At 42.7% G+C, this 18,666-nt stretch overlaps 1 protein-coding gene across 3 annotated transcripts in view; it reads right to left on the bottom strand.

Moving 5' to 3' along the window:
• Window positions 1-18,666, bottom strand: part of SCML4 (Scm polycomb group protein like 4) — a 227,069-nt gene that overhangs the window by 67,707 nt on the left and 140,696 nt on the right. For 2 of the 3 annotated variants that reach the window (XM_075338367.1, XM_075338368.1), the window contains exon 3: window positions 3,606-3,725. The exons of the other annotated variant lie outside the window; for it this stretch is intronic. In XM_075338367.1, coding sequence (XP_075194482.1) covers window positions 3,606-3,725 — 120 coding nt within the window. The remainder of the gene's footprint in view (window positions 1-3,605; window positions 3,726-18,666) is intronic. 3 annotated transcript variants of the gene reach the window in all.

The raw sequence follows: 18,666 nt of genomic DNA, 5'->3' as shown, positions 1-18,666 counted from the left end.
CAATACCTGCAATTCAGTGTGACAGGAGCTGCTCTTTCTTCTTCCCCCTTCTTTCTGAGATGTTTCATCATACATCAGAAGACCTGCTATTAGTAACAGCCAGCCCCCTGATAATATCTGCTTCTCTTCAAGAATAGGGGGAGGGCCACACTCCATATTCTCAGACTGCAGAAAAGCAATTATTATCAGAAGGCTGGCTGTTACTAACAGCAGGTCCCCTGATGTGTGATGTAACATCCCAGAGGGGAAGGGGAAGAAGAAAGACCAGCTCCTGTTACACTGAATTACAGGTATTGTAAGGATAGTAGAACAGCACTATGTAGCTCATCTTTATAGTTATGTGAGCAGGGATAGTAGACACACTTTTTAAAATCCCTGGAGTACCTTTTTAAATTGTTATCTCATGATCAATTATAATTCTAGTTATTATTTTGACTTATGATAACTGGAATCAAATAAGCCAAGATCATAAATAGGATACAAGAAATGTGATATAGTAAAATGTTTTCTACATCACAATGTTACAATGCCTTGGCCATCCTAATAGTGAACCCTATTAAGGAACAGATTGGGAGATTTATTATACATTTAAGTAGAATCAATATTAATCAAGTTACAAGATTATATTAATCCCACTGGTGTTAAATCAGAAGTCAATGTAAATTGTTTTAAAATGTAAAAATTGTATTATGTTTATGGTTATTTAGCTATTTAATGACTGTGTGGCCGAAAGCACTTGCATCAACTGCTTTGTCCTTGAGACATCTCTGCTGGAGACTATTCACTTGACTGATGCAAGTAGTTCATTGAACGGCTGTATTTTCAGAGATATTGGAACAAATCACAAAACGGTTGCCTCCAGTAAGTTTGGGTGGCAAGTATACTTTATCATATGCAACTAAAAGCGTATTTATTTACCTAGAAGAAGATAAATGTAGTAATGTCATTTATGCTTTAAATCTATTGCAGCAATATATTTTCGAAAGATTAAAGTTTTAAAGACTGCAACATTTTCCAGCTAGCAAATCATTCCTACAACACTTAAGAAAACATGCAGTGCTGCGAAAAAGTATTTATTTCTTTTTTTAATTGTTTTTCACTTAATTGATTCAGAGCTTCAACTAAAAATAATAAGTGTAACATAATGGTCCTATTTTATGTGCATTAGTGGCTGGATGAAGCGTTCTCAGGTTAAGGCTAATTACTTGGCTACATTTCCACTTAACATTGTTTCAGGCTGCAAGTACAGGAACAGCCGAGTAATTAGCGGTAAACCGGGAACGCTTGGGTAATAGTGCCCTTAGACACACCTATGGTTAGGAAAAGAGCTCAACAAGATATTCTTTAAGGGGTGTCAAAAACAATAATTGACTATATGAGTTTACAAAGAGTTAAGCCTGCTTTACATGTTACGATTCTGCATACGATATCGTATGCAATCGTAACCGCCCCCATCATATGTGCGGCACGTTCAATTTTGTTGAATGTGCCACACAAACGATTAACCCCCGTCACACGTGCTTACCCGTGCATACGACCTCGATGTGGGCGGCGAACGTCCACTTCCTGGAGTGGGAGGGACGTTCGGTGTCACATCAACGTCACGCGGCAGCCGGCCAATAGAAGCGGAGGGGCGGAGATGAGCGGGACGTAAACATCCCGCCCACCTCCTTCCTTCCGCATTGCTGGCCGGGAGCTGCAGGACGCAGGTAAGATCTGTTCATCGTTCCCGGGGTGTCACACACTGCGATGTGTGCTACTCCGGGTACAATGAACAACCTTACGTTCAATTCATGAGGAATGAACGACGTGCGTGCGATGAACGTTTTACCATTCATTCGCAATCGCACGTAGCTGTTACACACTACAATGTACCTTAGGATGCCGGATGTGCGTCACTTACGACATGACCCCGCCGACACATTGTAAGATATATTGTAGTGTGCTAAGCGGGCTTTAGGGATAAATTACATATGGCAGATTTGTTGCCAAAATGTCTAGTGGTCCAATGAATCTCGGTAGGCCTTGCAGAAATCCATATCCCCGGTTCATTAAGACTAGTGATTTTCCCATCGGTGTTGATGAGGGGACAGGGTGAAGGTGGAGCCCAATTTGATAAGAGGACTGGAGTCAGAGGTTACGCCACCACTCATCATAAATTTAACGACCCACTCTTCCCACCCTAGCTCCACTTATGTTAGAGCTGGACAAATACATCTTTAAAATGCCAAAAATTGCTAATTTTTTAAAAAAACATTTACAACTTTTCAAAGCTTTTTCCCCAGAATTCTGGCATAAACGTTGTGATGGATTGGGGCCCAAATGTTTTCTGCCAAAACAGCTTTATGCAAATGAAGTCTAAGATTCAACGCATCATCGTTAGATGTAAGGGATCCATATACCTTAGATAGCTGTCAGATTGACACTTTTTTGTCCAACAGCTATCTCATCCCACCCTAGCTCCACCCATGTTGTTAGAGCTGGGCAAAAACATCTTTAAAATGCCAAAAATTGCTAATTTAGACCATGATTAAGACAGTTTGTTGAAACGCATCACTCTGACCTGGGCAATTTTATAATATATGCTGCATGTTCTTGGATTTTATGAAAACCTTATGAATAAAGAAGATTGCTTTTAATTCAGTATGAGATTGCGCTGGATTTATGCTTTCCAATTTACCCGGTGACTTCTAACCATCCGTGCGCTGAATTCTCCATTACGGGACTGCAGCAAGTTTGGTGAGCTGACACACTATTTTTTGTCTAATTTTTTTAAAAAACTTTTGACTATCCCTCAAAAATGAGTGCTCAGGATGGCCTTCATACATTTTCAATGGGGAGAGATGAACACCTTGGGCTGCAATTTATCTACAGGGAGAACAAAAGGATTAAGCATTTAAATTCAGTTTGCCATATCCTTTTCTACCTTCATATTATCAGTCATGGTAGTCAGGAAGCCTCAATATAATTAGATAGCTCGGAGGCTTCGGTTGGCTTTAATCTAATGGATATTGGTCTTTGGGACCTTTGTTTCTACAATTAAAGATAAGGCAGAACTGTAGCAAATCTTCCAATAGTGTCTAAACAATAATGGGCTCTGATGTAGATCTGAAGTACGGTATATAACTTAAGTGTTAAAAATAAACTATATAAGAAGAGAGTAAAGACTTTTTCACAGCACTGATACTTTATAAACATAATGTGGGTTTTGCCTTCAAATGTTGATCATTTATTAAACTTATTTTATTTTGTGCTTTTATGGTGTGATATTAGTATAAATAGATGCCAGCATCTTGTTTGAACATTTGCTTTGAACATTTCTATTGAGATCAATACTTTTCTATTGCAGTGTCTGCATGTTCAATTTATGCTCTATTGACATTACAAATCAAAGGTCACCTTTCTTTGATAGGATTGACAATATGGAAAAGCTCAACATATAATCAAGTCACATCATCATTCTTCTTGTTGTGAATGAAAAATAAAAGACACATGAGTTCAGGCATATTCGTGCCCAAGAAAAAAAAATATGCATGTAAAGACAAAAGGTTGGTGGTGTATCCTGAATTTAAAAAAAAAATAAATAAAAAAAATCAAATACTCACACTCTGAAGATGCAATGCTTGAAGATTTATTGTGAGGGCATGCAGAGAGTAACAACGTTTCGAGTTGGCTATGGACCCTTCATCGGGTAAGGTGAACAGTGGTGCAGGAGCCCTTATATACTAAAACATAAGGGAGAACAGCACTATCAGTTCCCACTTTGGATACACCACCCTTTTCGTCTTTACAAATGATGCATAGAAATGAATAACACTTCTGTTAATAAACATGTTACATAATGTCTTTTGTGGTTAGTTTACAGATGCACATGGTTTTAAAATATGATGTATAATTACAAAAAATACAACTTTACTTTTGGCTGCTATAGCTACAAGAAAAGCAAAAAACAACTCCAATTAGTCTGATTGAGACTAAGGTACAACACAAGTGTGCTACACAAGTTGTCACAATGAATAACAATTCTTTGGTGTTGTTCTAGTACTGCCTTAAATGTCACGTTAAGCATGGAAGTACCAAGCGCATGGCGAAAGGAAAGGAAAACCCTACGTCTAGGGAGAGGGAAGCTGGTGACTCCTGACCAAACCTACTGCTGGTCCCTGGAGTCCCTCACCACCCTAGATAGGTTCCACACCTATTCGCCAAGCCGGATACCTGACCCTAAGTATCCCTAATGCTGGGCTCTAAATAGGGAATTGATGGGATTAGCAAGCTCTTCGTCAACCCCACTAAACAACTATAGAAGACACAAGGGGGATACACAGGGGGAAAAGCATGAACTACTTCTCATTAGAGGACTCAGGCAGATGTTCAGCAGAGCTTTCATCACCAATACCACAGAGGACTACAAATCACCTGCTTGCAACCTTGGCTTGAAGGAACTGAAAATATCACCAGTACAGTCCAAAGGAAGGAATGGGTATTTAAACACCAAAGGAATACTGACAATCAACAGCTTGGTGGAAGTCGAGCTCTTGCTGGGTCCAAAAGGGAGAGAGGTGAATCCAGCAGGAAAGCAACCTATACCAATGAATACTGACAGCAGGAACAATGGAAAGTTAGGGAGAATTCTGCGCAACAAAACGCTGTGATCTTTGATGGCCAGAAACCACATGGCTGTCTGTCACACATGACATACCAGTGACATTAAATGTGAAAATTAACTGCTCCTACAAACTCCAAGTCCATGAATCTTCATACAGGGACGTAAAACTGGAAGAGCATATAAAGGAGTAAGGCTGCTTTCACACATCCGTTTTTTGCAATGAGGCACAATCCGGATTGTGCCTGATGCAATGGATTTGTCTCAGATTGTGTAAAAACTGATGCGACGGATCTGGTAAAAAAACGGATCCAGTTTTTTTTTTTTTTTTTTAAATGCCAAAAGGGGGGGGAGAGAGAGACCCCATCATCACCGCACAAACACCAGCACTACCGCCCCCATCATCACTGCACACACGCAGGCACTACAGCCCCCATCATCACCGCACACGCACAGGCACTACCGCCACCATCATCACCACACACACCCCGACACTACCCCCCCATCATCACCACATACACCCCTACACTACCGTCCCCATCATCACCGCACACACCCCGGCACTACCACCCCCATCATCACCGCACAAATACTGGCACTAACTGAGTGATGTCACCGCTGACAGCGCGACTCATTTCAGTTACTCTGTGGAGCTCACAGTGAGCAGCGGTGTTCTACGGCCGCTCCTATCAGCTTCCGATGTAGCAGAGCTGAAAGCGTCGTGGGCCCTCGTGTGGATTACATCGAACCTGGAGGGGCATTTGGGATTAATAAAGTGGTGGAAGAGGGTGTTTTTTTTGTCTTTTATTCCAAATAAAGGAATTTTTCGGTGTATGTGTTTATTTACTTACAGGTTAATCATGGGGGGTGTCTCATAGACGCCTGCCATGATTAACCTAGGACTTAGTGGCAGCTATGGTCTGCCATTAACGCCTTATTGCCCAGATTGCCACCGCACCAAGGCAATTCGGGAAGAGCCGGGTAGAGTCCCGGGACTGTCGCATCTAATGGAAGCAGCAATTCCGGGCGGCTGCTGGCTGATATTTGTAGGCTGGGGGGCTCCCCATAACGTGGGGCTCCCCATCCTGTGAATACCAGCCTTCAGCCGTGTGGCTTTACCTTGGCTGGTATCAAAATTGGGGGGGACCCACCGTTTTTTTTTTTAACTATTTATTTATTTTACTGCAAGATATAGACCCGCCCACCGTCGGCTGTGATTGGTTGCAGTGAGACAGGTGTCACTCAGCGTGGGGGCGGGTCTGCCTGCAACCAATCATAGGCGCCGGTGGGCGGGGGAAGCAGTGAATACAAGATGGAATAATCAGCGGCCGACATTTTCAAATCAGGAGAAGCAGCCAGAGCAGTGTACAACGCAGTGCCAGTGATCGGTGGGTGAGAGAGTGAGTGAGAGAGAGAGTGAGTGAGTGAGTGAGTAAGAGTGAGAGAGTGATTTTCTGACCAGAAATTAATTTATATCACTTCTGGGCATGCTCAGAAGTAAAAACCGGATCCGGTACATGCTTCTGGCGTTTGACGCATGGCACCGGATCCGGCGCCCATAGACTTTCATTATGCACTATGCCGCACAGCGCCGCATCCGACGCTATGCAGTTTTTTGCCACTGGCAAAAAATGTACCTCTCTGAGTCCTGTGCAGCCGCTAGAGTGATGATTTTTGCCGCATCCGTCAAAAACCGGATCAAATGGGAGTACATGTGGCACAATTCGGCGCGAAAAAAAGTCTGAGGAAAAAACGCATCTGGCGGCAAAAAAAAACGGATGCGTTTTTCCCGCAAAGTGCCGGATTGTGCCTGACGCCAAAAGCCGGATGTTTGAAAGCAGCCTAATGCGACAGCAGCTCCTTATGGTGAAGATGATGAAGAGTATTTGTATGGTTCTAAAAATGTATTGTACTATGTTCAAATATAAGTTGGTACTGGTATGTGGCAATTATTACTCACCCTTTATATCCCCCACCATTCCAGCACCATTATCTCTAACAGGCCTGCAGTGATCTGATCACATACTGTAAAATGTGCAAATATGCTATTATGTCAGCCACAATCATCAGGAAAATCAGTAATAAAAAAAATGTACAGGTAACAATAAAATGGCCCCTAAAAGGTCTGTCATGTGGGCCACAACGTATATACAAAATAAATACAGACAAATAAATACGTACTAATGAAATCAATAATTAAAAACAATGCCACCACTAACAATCCTACAACCTTTTAAAGCCCTTGTACGGAAAAAGTGAAAATATGGGAAAAATTGCCTAGCCTAAAGGCCCTGTCTCACACACAGATAAATCTGCGGCAGATCTGTGGTTGCAGTGAAATTGTGGACAATCAGTGCCAGGTTTGTGGTTGTGTACAAATAGAACAATATGTCCATGAATTCACTGCAACCACAGATCTGCCAAAGATTTATCTCTGTGTGTGATGGGGCCTTATCTCTTTGATAAGATTAACGGTTAAAAGTGCTACAAAAGAGAGTAAACGCAAATAGGGTCTTATGGGTACTTTGCACACTAGCCGAGTGTTGCGATGCCAAGCGTGATAGTCCCCGCCCCCGTCGCAGCTGCAATATCTTGTCAGAGCTGCCGTAGCGAAAATTATCACTACGGCAGCTTCATATGCACTTACCTGCCCTGCGACGTCGCTCTGGCCGACGAACCGCCTCCTTCCTAAGGGGGCGGGTCGCGCGGCATCACAGCGACGTCACATGGCAGGCGGCCAATAGAAGCAGGGGGGCGGAGATGAGCGGGACGTAAACATCCCACCCACCTCCTTCCTTCCTCATTGTAGCCGGGATGTAGGTAAGGCGATGTTCCTCGCTCCTGCGGCTTCACACACAGCGATGTGTGCTGCCGCAGGAACGAGGATCAACATCGTAACATCGGTAATTCCAAAATTATGGAAATGACCGACACTACACCGATCATAAGATTGTGATGCTTTTGCGCTCGTTAATCGTAGTAAAAAGGATTCACATACTCCAATGTCGACAGCGACGTCGGATGTGCGTCACTTTCGATTTGACCCCACCGACATCGCACATGTGATGTCGTAGTATGCAAAGTACCCCTTATTCTAAATCACTGTTAGCAAAGGTACTGTAAGGGTAGACTCATCTGGTGTGGTTCTGAGAGTCACAACAACTGCAATGGCGTAAATATGGCTGCAGCAAAACCTACGTAGATATTCAGTTCAAATATGGAGAGACAAGGGTTAATAAACAGTGCTGCCGTAGAAAGGAGGATCCATGTAGAAGGAATGATTTTATTTGTGTACGCGTTTCAAAGCCTTAAGAATTCTTCCTCAGGACAAATTTTATATTTTATATATATATATATATATATATATATATATATATATATATATATATATATATATATATATATATATATATATATATATATATATATATATATATATATATATATATACACACACACACACATATATATACACATATATATATACACACATGTATATATATATACACATATATATATATATACACACACACATGTATATATATATACACCGTGTTTTTCCAAAAATAAGACACTGTCTTATATTTTTTTTACCCCCCAAAAAAGCGCTAGGGCTTATTGTTGGAGGAGGTCTTATTCTTGGAGCAACACGGTTGGGGGTAAGTGTACCCCCCAAAAAAGCAGACCCCCCACTTCCCAGGAGACTCATACTCACCAGACCAGGATGTCTGCGTGGTTCCCAGGTCCTCCTGTGATCTCCGGTCGGTGCTGCACGCCGTCCTACCCTGCTGCTAGCTGACACGCTGACACACACAGAAGATCCCAGACACACACAGCAGATCACACACAGACACACACAGCAGATCACAGATATACACAGCAGATCACACACAGCCGATCACAGATACACACACAGCCGATCACAGATACACACAGCCGATCACAGATACACACAGCCGATCACAGGTACACACAGCCGATCACAGGTACACACACAGCAGATCGCAGATATACACAGCAGATCACACACAGCAGATCGCAGGCACACACAACCGATCACAGATACACACACAGCAGATCGCAGATATACACGGCAGATCACACACAGCAGATCGCAGGCACACACAGCCGATCGCAGATACACACAGCCGATCACAGATACACACACAGCAGATCGCAGATACACACAGCAGATCACACACAGCTGATCGCAGGCACGCACAGTCATCACAGATACACACATCCGATCACAGATACACACAGCCGATCGCAGGCACACACAGCCGATCACAGATACACACATCCGAACGCAGACACACACAGCCGATCGCAGAAAAACACAGCCGATCGCAGACACACACACACACAGCCGATTGCAGACGCACACACACAAACACACACACACACACACACACACATCACATCACATCACATCCAGCACTTACGGCAGCAGAGAATGAGAGCAAGTCACGTGTCCGGCCGCAGGTCCTGTTCGTCGCGCTGCACCGTACTGCCTCTCAGGATTCTCCCGGCGAGAAGAGATCGGTGTCACTGGATGAGGTGAGTGTGTATGCGATCCGATGTGTGTGCGATCCGATGTTTGTGTGTGTGTGTGTGTGTGATTTGTTGTTTGCGTGTGAGCCGATGTTTGTGTGTGCAATCTGATTATGTGTGCGATCTGACTGTGTGTGCGATCCGATGTTTGTGTGTGAGATCTGGTGTGTGTGTGTGAGATCTGATTGATTGTGTGTGTGTGTGTGTGTGTGTGTGTGTGTGTGTGTGTGAGAGCTGATGTGTGCGGGTGTGTGATCACTGCAGGTCCTGCCTCTCAGTGTCGGGTGAGTGTAATTGCCGGGTGCCGCTGTGTATAACGAGGTGTCCTGCAGTATCTGTATCTTTTTTAGCTGCACGAACACTTCATTATTGATCCGGGACTAGGGCTTATTTTTGGGGGAGGGCTTATATTGAAGCCTTTCTCCGAAAATGCTGAAAATCCCTGCTGGGGCTTATTTCTGGGGGAGGACTTATTTTTGGAAAAACACGGTATATATATATATATATATATATATATATATATATATATATATATATATATATATATATATATATATATATATATATATATATATATATATATATATATATATACACACTGTATATGTGATTTGTCCTAAGGGAGAAGCCCTAAGGCTTTGAAACGCGTAGACAAATAAAATCATTCCTTCTACATGGATCCTCCTTTCTACGGCAGCAATGTTTATTAACCCTTTTCTCTCCAAGTTTGAACTGCATCTTTGATAAGATTGTCATAGAACTGTACATACTGTAAATATCATCTATAAGTGATGCTTTCTTATAACTGGCAACTTGCCCATTCCAGGCCCTTTCTGCGAAGCGGAAAGAAGTTTCTAAGAACCCAGAATTAACCAATGGACCTAGATATTACTCCGGCCACTACTGAGTGAATAATTGCACCCATTAGGAGCAAAAATTAAATGTACATGTGGATATGCCAAGAGGAAAACTTTGTGATTCTGGAATAATACTTGGAGGAAGACTTTTCGAACAATAAATGAAAAAGTGTTATGTAACTACAGCAAAAGAAGAGCCAGAAACCAACTGTTTAGCATGGTGGTGGAAATAGTGGCGCTGCGTTACTGCATCAAGAACTGGGCATCTCACTGTCACCACCGGTGCATGACGCTTCATAGTAGCAGAGCATGTTTAAGGGTCATATAGGACCATCTGTCAAAAGATATAGATCACCTGTATATGGATCTTACAACAAGATATTGACCCTACACAACTGTAATCTCACAAAGCAAAATAATAAAAGGTTTTGGAAGAGTCATGCAAAAGGATAGCTGTAAGTAGCTAAAACACTTCAGAAAACCTGGCCATAGACCCAAGATACCCTTTTTCAAGAACATATTGCTCATAGGCCACTTTACACTCCGCGACAATGCTAGCGATGTCGCTAGCGAAAGCACTCGCCCCCGTCGTTCGTGCGTCATGGGCAAATCGCTCCCTGTGGCAAACAATATCGCGGGTATGCATCACACCAACATACCTTTCAAACGGCGTCGCTGTGACGCCGCACGAACCGCCACCTTAAAAACGAGGTTGTTTGGTGGCCACAGCCGACGTCACACAGCAGGACACCAATAGAAGCGGAGGGGCGGAGAGCAGCCGCATGAACCTCACTCCCACCTTTTTGCCGGAGGACACAGGTACGATGTTGTTCATCGTTCCTGGCGTGTCACACATAGCGATGTGTGCTGCCTCAGGAACAACGAACAACCTGAGTCCAGAACAAGGAACGATATTTGGGAAATGAATGACATGTCAACAATCAACGGTGTGGTGAGTATTTGTGATCGTTAGCGGTCGCTCGTAAGTGTCACACGCAACGACGTCGCTAACGAGGCTGGATGTGCGATATCTCGTTAGAGATGTCATTGCGTGTAACGGGGCCTTAAGGCTATGTCCCCAAGCTGAGTTTTTGGTGCAAAAATCTTCTGGAAAAAAAAAAAGCACCAAAAAATTACGCGACTCTTTACCATGTTTTGGTGCTTTTTTGGTGCATTTTTTTGCCATGCACTTTTCATAATTAAGTCAATGGGTGGAAGGGCTTAAAAACGAAAGAAAAATCGCACCAAGAATTGACATGCTGCTTCTTTTTCTGCACCAAAATCTGCAACATGTGTACAGCACTTTAGAATTCTCATTGACTTGCCGGCATAAAGATAGACATGCAGATTTGTTACAAAACTGTACCAAAAAATGCAGCGTGCGCACACAGCCTCAGTGTGAATATCGGATTGAATGACTACAATGTTAATATAGTAGTGTCTTTTTTTAGTTGCATCAAAAGGTATTTATTGATACTACTTAAAATAAAATGAGTCCAAATATGTCCATATTATTTCCATATAGACATGTTTAATGTAGTAGTTTTAAAATATCCATACTATAGAAAAAGTTTTGAAACTGATATCAATTGTTTTTCACAAAGTTTGCCGCTTCACAGTATGTAGATCTTTTATTCATGTTTCTATGGTTACTGAAGTACAATTATAAGCATTTCATAAGATTTTCTTATAAAACAGTTTATTGTGTTTTATCAATTCCAACCGGGTGTAGAATTTGGTATATAACAGCTCTTTCTGAAAATTATTTTATACAACAATAATAAATAATAATAAACATGAAAGAAAACAATAGTATATAACACTAGTACAGTAATGTGAAAATAGTAACAATCAACCCCCGCAACCCATAAAAAAGGTGAAAGAAATATTTATAGTTGATAGGAGAGGGGAAAAAGCATGTGAAAAATGAGGAGGAAGGGGTCAGTAGTTGATACAGGTACGATGTGTTGGGGTACGTGATTAACCAATGGGCAAACTGACAATTGTGGATGGGCATATATTATCCACCACGCCCAGAATTTTAAGAATTTAACCATAGTGTCATTCAATTGTCATTACATTTGTAAGTAGCTCGATGGTCATAAAGTAATATGAATATGTGATAAAAATAGAATAATGTGTATGTAGGTAGTGGATGGTCACTTGTAGTATAGCCGAGAGTATGTTACCTGAATGTGAATAATCTAGTGAAAGTCATTGTGTTTGAGAAATATGGTGATATTTCCTGAGAATTGATTTTAAAAAACAGAAATGTTGGATTTATGCTTTTGGATCTATGCTTTTGTCTTTTGCAAATGCTGTGGGTGATAGTTTGTGAAGAATGATAAAAATATAATATTAAGTACAAATGGGAAAATATGCTGTTATTATCATCATAATGTGAATGGATCTGTGTATTGTAAGGATTGTGAACAGGAAATATCTAATAGTTGAGTATATGTTAAAAAGCGTCAATAAGGTAATATATGTAGAAGAGATTTTATGCTTGCATATATTGTAGAGGAGTTTATATATGGTGGAAATCTTTACCCAGACAAAGCTAAAAAAAAAATACATGGAATGTGTGAAGAGGAATAAAAAAACAAATCAAAATTACCCTGACTACGTGGGGGAAGGTGACATACATAGAAGGCATATAATATACAAAGACCTCCCTTTAGATTACCCTCATGTAAAGGAAAAAAAAAAAGTTTTCCTATTTGTTTGTTTAAGTAACATGGAGTTAAATTGATTTAGTTTTCTATTGTATGTCACTAGTGAATGGTAAGCTGAGGGGAAGTGCACAAGCATTGGATTTAATAGGAGATTGTTGTTACATTGGGCCAGTGTGACGCCCTGGACCCCAGGGGTCACAGGTAACAACACCTACCACATTACACACACACACCCCCATCCCTTGTGAGGACACACCAGTCACCTGAAAGGGAGACCTGATGCCTTCCTCAGGGCCAGTGGGGCACACCAGGTGGGCGGAGTCAGGCAGAAAGGCACGCCCACCGAGGAGACTACTGTCCTGAGGCAGGAAATTAAAACGGTTTGAGTGAAGTTCTAGTCAGAGAGTTGACAGGAGGTGTAGAGGAGCAGAGCTGTCAGGGACCCGGGTTGGAGCCTGGGATCCCCGTAACATCAGGCAGGCAGACGGTGGTGGCCGCCTGCAGGAGTACCGGTACAGCAACCGGCGGAACTGTAGGGACCGGGCCAGGGTTGGAGCCCGCCGGCCCTAAACCGGGGAGTCAACCATTGACCGGAGCACCAGTCGTTACAGGGTATTAAATGTTACCCCATTTTTTCCCGGGCAGGAGGAGTGAAGTCCACACACACACACTTACATCCCACTGGCAGGAAGGAGTTAATAGCTTTTGCAGCATGTAGTTTTGAGCCTATGACTCATCCTGTCTCCTTAATTGAGCAGGTGGCTGCACACAGGCAGGTTTCCATGACAACTCAAGGGGAGGGGGGCCTGAATAGGAGTGAGTTTAGTGCAGAGCACACAGAAGTTTTAGTCAGAACGTGAGAGGCTGCAGGAGAGTGCAGACGTCCACAGGACAGCTCCCTGCTGAGCAGATGCCACGAGACCAGGGCTGATAACATCTGAGGAAGGGAATGGAGCTGAGGACTGGGGATCTTTGGAGAGTGATGTACCCGGTGGCGGTTGGTGGTGTGTCCGCTACCGGAAGAGAGACAGACAGAATGGCGGCAGGTCCCCAAGATGCTCCATGCCACGGGGATACCATTATCGCACCGAAAGAGAAAGGGACCCCCAGATCACTCCACCGGCCCCTTCCTCCCACCTGCCCGGGACCGACCAAAGGCTACAGGCGGCGAGGACCAGCACCCGGGTGCGATGTGGAACGGACTTTTAATAAAGAACTGGAACCGCACTCAGTGACTGCTGTAAGTAATGCCGCCGCCCTGTGCCCCCGGTGTCCCCGAGGACTGTTGCCCTGGGTCTCATTAACCTCCCGGGGCTCCCCCGGTCCACCCGTGGGGAGCGATTCCATCCGGCTGCCCGTAACACCTGCCCCGGAGAGAGACTGCGCAGCGGCGGCTGAACACCTGGCCGCAAACCACGGGTGGCGCTGCAAGCATCCCCCGTCCCCATCCCGTACAGTTTCCTGGGGGAGAGCGATGGCAAGCTCCCCAGGAACCCTGTTACCCTCCTTCCATCCCCCTTGTAACACCGGACTGACTTTGGGACTTTCCTTTTATTGAAACCCGCCGGGGGTCATGGAAGCCGGGTCAGGCCACTCACAGCCTGACCCCGAATACTTCCGGCCCGGTGACCGTGCAAGCCCTGCAAGCCTCGGCATGGGCGTTTCACCAGCAATGGCAATCAATCAAAATGAGTGTACATAATTTGAAGAGGAGCGTGACTGAACAGAAGAAAAGCGTCACCCCTATGACTGAAAGAATAAGTAAATAATGAATTCACCTGACCATAAAAAGTGTTTTTTGTTTTGTTTTTTTAAGATAAATACTTTTGTTTGACAAAACCATGTAAAGGCTACTTTACACCTTACAATTACACATGCGATCTCGTATGTGATCGCACCCTCCCCCATCGTTTGTGCGGCTCGTGCAATTTGTTGCCCGTGTCGCACAAACGATTATATCCCGTCATACGTACTTACCCTCCATACGACCTCGATGTGGGCGGCGAACATCCACTTCCTGGAGTGGGAGGGACGTTCGGCGTCACAGCGACGTCACACGGCAGCCGGCCAGTAGAAGCAAAGGGGCGGAGATGAGCGGGACGTAAACATCCCGCCCACCTCCTTCCTTCCGCATAGCCGGTGGGAGCCGCGGGACGCAGTTAGGCTGAGTTCATTGTTCCCGGGGTGTCACACACTCGATGTGTGCTGCCTCGGGAACATTCAACAACCACACGTTCAATTTTTTGTAATTGAACGACGTGCATCCGATCAACGTTTTTTCGTGCAATTGCAATTGCACGTAGGTTTCACACACTACAATACCACTAACTATGCCGGATGTGCGTCATTTACGACGTGACCCCGCCGACACATCTTTAGATATATTGTAGCATGTAAAGCCCACTTTAGTGATGCACATTGCATCACTAACAAGACATTGGGCACAGTTTAATATCAAAAAAGGACATTACAGGTTCACTTTAAAGAGACTGTGTCACCCATATTTTCATGGAATCCTAAAAGGAAAGAAAATACTTGTTACAGCTATGTGTCTATGAGTGAATATCTCGGTTGATAACTGTGTAATGTGTACTTTGTTGGAAACTAATATTGTTTGATATGACTTAATATTTAACACAGTGATTCACTTTTATGATAGTATTGCACCTTTATTTATCTGGGTTATAATTCGATTCTTACTGAATGAGTAAATGATATTAGTGCATTGAATAATTGTTCAGAAGATAAGAACAAATCCCCATAAGATAAGATTCCATCTGATCTGAATTATAAATTTAGATATTGATACTCCATTCCCATATATGCGTATATTTTATTCTTTTATGTTCTGCATATTGAACCAAGCTACATTATTACTGCTAGATTAAAAAGAAGGGATAGAGGAATGGGCATAAATCATTTAGAAAAGGAGGACGAGTCTGTAAATAATTTAACATTTTTCTGATGATGATGATGATAATGGTTTTTTGATACTAATGAAAATTGAGATGAGAACGTCATAATGTTGTTTAATCTCAATTGCTATGCAGATGCTAAGGTTTATGTAGATGGCTCCTCCTTATTACCATAATAGGAGTCCATGCATGGTATATACAGTGACCAGCTTGGTGGAATATATGTCAATACAGGAAGCACTCTCAACCTTTTATTCAGCACAGGAGGTGAAGCTGAAGGCACTTGTTGTAGTGTGTACAATGGCAGAAGATCAATGTACATTTTCATAGTGGCACATGACCATGGACCCATGCGGTAGAGCAGGAATTCTGTTGGGTACTCAGGTACAACATGTAATGCTTGAAAGTATCAAGCAGTTCATTATAGCTCTGGAGCTACCTAAGCAGTGGTTATTATGAAAGTCTGGGTTCATACAAAGGAAAAGACAAGACCAGGGTAATGCCCTGGCAGAAAGTGCTGTTAAAGCAGCCACCATTATGCTATTACCAGATAATTTTGTGTGTAGTAATATACATCTGTGGACTTCGAGCTGTAAGTAAGAAACAGCAACAGTCCTCACGTAAGGGAAAACAGAAATGGAACAGTAAGGGAGCAACATGTGTGTGATATGTGGAGATCAGGTGAGAAGTGTTGTCTTCCCAGGCCATTCTTCCCTATGATGATGGACTTGATGCGTCGTCCGACTCACTGTGCTATAGGAGCCATAATAAGTCTGATAAATTAACATTAGTCAGCACCAGGCCAGGGTTTAATCAGGATGTTGTAGGGTATATTCCTGCCTGTACTGTCTGTGCTCTCCACAACCAAGGAAAAACAGTCGATGACTTGCAAGGACACCGCCCAAGTCTATAGTACTCATTCCAACAACTGCTGAATAATTTCATATTATTACCCAAGGTAGGCACATATGAGTATAGCTGTGAAGATCTTTCAGAATGATGAAATGTCTGGCCCTGTGTGATAGCACCCAGAAGAAAAGCAGTAATCAGATTGTTGATGTAAGAAATGGTATATTGAAAAGGGGTTTGAGAGGCAATAAAAAGTAAAAAAGAGAACACATTTCACATGAGAAATAAACCCATACCACACCAGACTCAGAAGGACTAAACGACTAAAGCCTAGAGATTGGGTTATAGTGCACAAGCATGTGAGGGAAAGTTTGAAACCTAAACTTGAAAGGACATTTTAAGTCCAATTAATCACCCCAAGTTCAGTTAAATTGGAAAGAAAGCACCCTTGTATATACATCTCTCATGGTAAAACGCTTTCAATAATGATTAATACAAAGCAAACCACACTATACATGTGTTTTGATAAGAGGTTTTCTATTAGTTATGAACACATTTCAGCCCGTACACAAGTACAGTGCCTTGCAAAACTACTTGGCCCCCTTGAATTTTTCAACCTTTTCCCACATTTCAGGCTTCAAACATAAAGATAAAAAATGTAAATTATATGATGAAGAATCAACAACAAGTGGGACACAATTGTGAAGTTGAACGAAATGTATTGCTTATTTCAAACTTTTATAAAAAATAATAAACTGAAAAGCGGGGCGTGCAATATTATTCGGCCCCTTTAAGTTAATACTTTGTAGCACCACCTTTTGCTGCGATTACAGCTACAAGTCACTTTGGGCATGTCTCTATCAGTTTTGCACATATAGAGACTGAAATTCTTGCCCATTCTTCCTTTGAAAAATTAGACCACTACCATATAGAAAGGGTACTTATTAGAAAAAAAAACAAATCAAAAATGATACCCATAAAATCAATTTTATTAGTAATAATATTTAAAAAGTCATAAAGACATTCAGCCAAACAGACACACAGTGTGTGTGTGTTGCGGAGGATACACACTTGGTGATGAGGTATAGGAAGATAATGGAGGAGCCTAGGTCAATATATTAAAGGTATTTAGGTTGGGTACCAGGGGTGCTGTCTATCCCTCCTCTCAATCCTGCCTAGCAATGGGGCTTTAAGCACCCTAGTTTAGTGGTGCCCCCATTCCACGTCGGCTCACCCTCTCTATTCCTTACTACCTCAGAACAATCCACCACCAATTATCAAAAAGTGCAAAGTGCAAATAGATCAAGCACAAATACCAGACACATGTAATTTACTGATAGCGTATGGAAAAAAACGTATCACTGTTAAAGTTTTTACATGTAACTCCAATCCAGTACAAAATGTATCTAGGAGCAAGCCTCCAGCATGCAAACCAAGGTTCCCAGCATATAGAGGTGCAGCCCAGATAAATGGATATCAGGCTAGAGGAGCTGTCTGCTACAGTATGGATTTTTTCAATCAAATACAGATAATCAGTATACAAAAATGATTAGTGGGAAGAACCCAGCCTACTATTGGTTGGTAGTCCTCCAGGGCTACAGCGATTAGATGGTTAGATATCCCAAATCATACAGTCTAAAATTCAGATAACACGTGTCTGGTGCAAAATCCTTAACCCTACGCATTTCCCCCACTTGTGGTTTGGGGTTCATCAGGGGATCAGGTAATGACAGCCGGGAGCTGAATCGCTTCCCAGTTGTCCAAATAGCCATCCACAGGTATCCCGTCTGTCCGTTTACTGTGTCCCAGCTGGTTAGGTAACCTGAGTACAGCAGGTGGATACTGGAGGCTTGCTCCAAGATACATCTAATCGCTGTAGCCCTGGAGGACTACCAACCAATAGTAGGCTGGGTTCTTCCCACTAATCATTTTTGTATACTGATTATCTGTATTTGATTGAAAAAATCCATACTGTAGCAGACAGCTCCTCTAGCCTGATATCCATTTATCTGGGCTGCACCTCTATATGCTGGGAACCTTGGTTTGCATGCTGGAGGCTTGCTCCTAGATACATTTTGTACTGGATTGGAGTTACATGTAAAAACTTTAACAGTGATACGTTTTTTTCCATACGCTATCAGTAAATTACATGTGTCTGGTATTTGTGCTTGATCTATTTGCACTTTGCACTTTTTGATAATTGGTGGTGGATT

The sequence above is a fragment of the Anomaloglossus baeobatrachus genome, chromosome 3 (genome assembly GCF_048569485.1).
Source record: "Anomaloglossus baeobatrachus isolate aAnoBae1 chromosome 3, aAnoBae1.hap1, whole genome shotgun sequence".
Taxonomy (NCBI): domain Eukaryota; kingdom Metazoa; phylum Chordata; class Amphibia; order Anura; family Aromobatidae; genus Anomaloglossus; species Anomaloglossus baeobatrachus.
The sequence above is the reverse complement of the archived record's forward strand: the minus strand, read 5'-3'. Positions and strand labels throughout refer to the sequence as shown.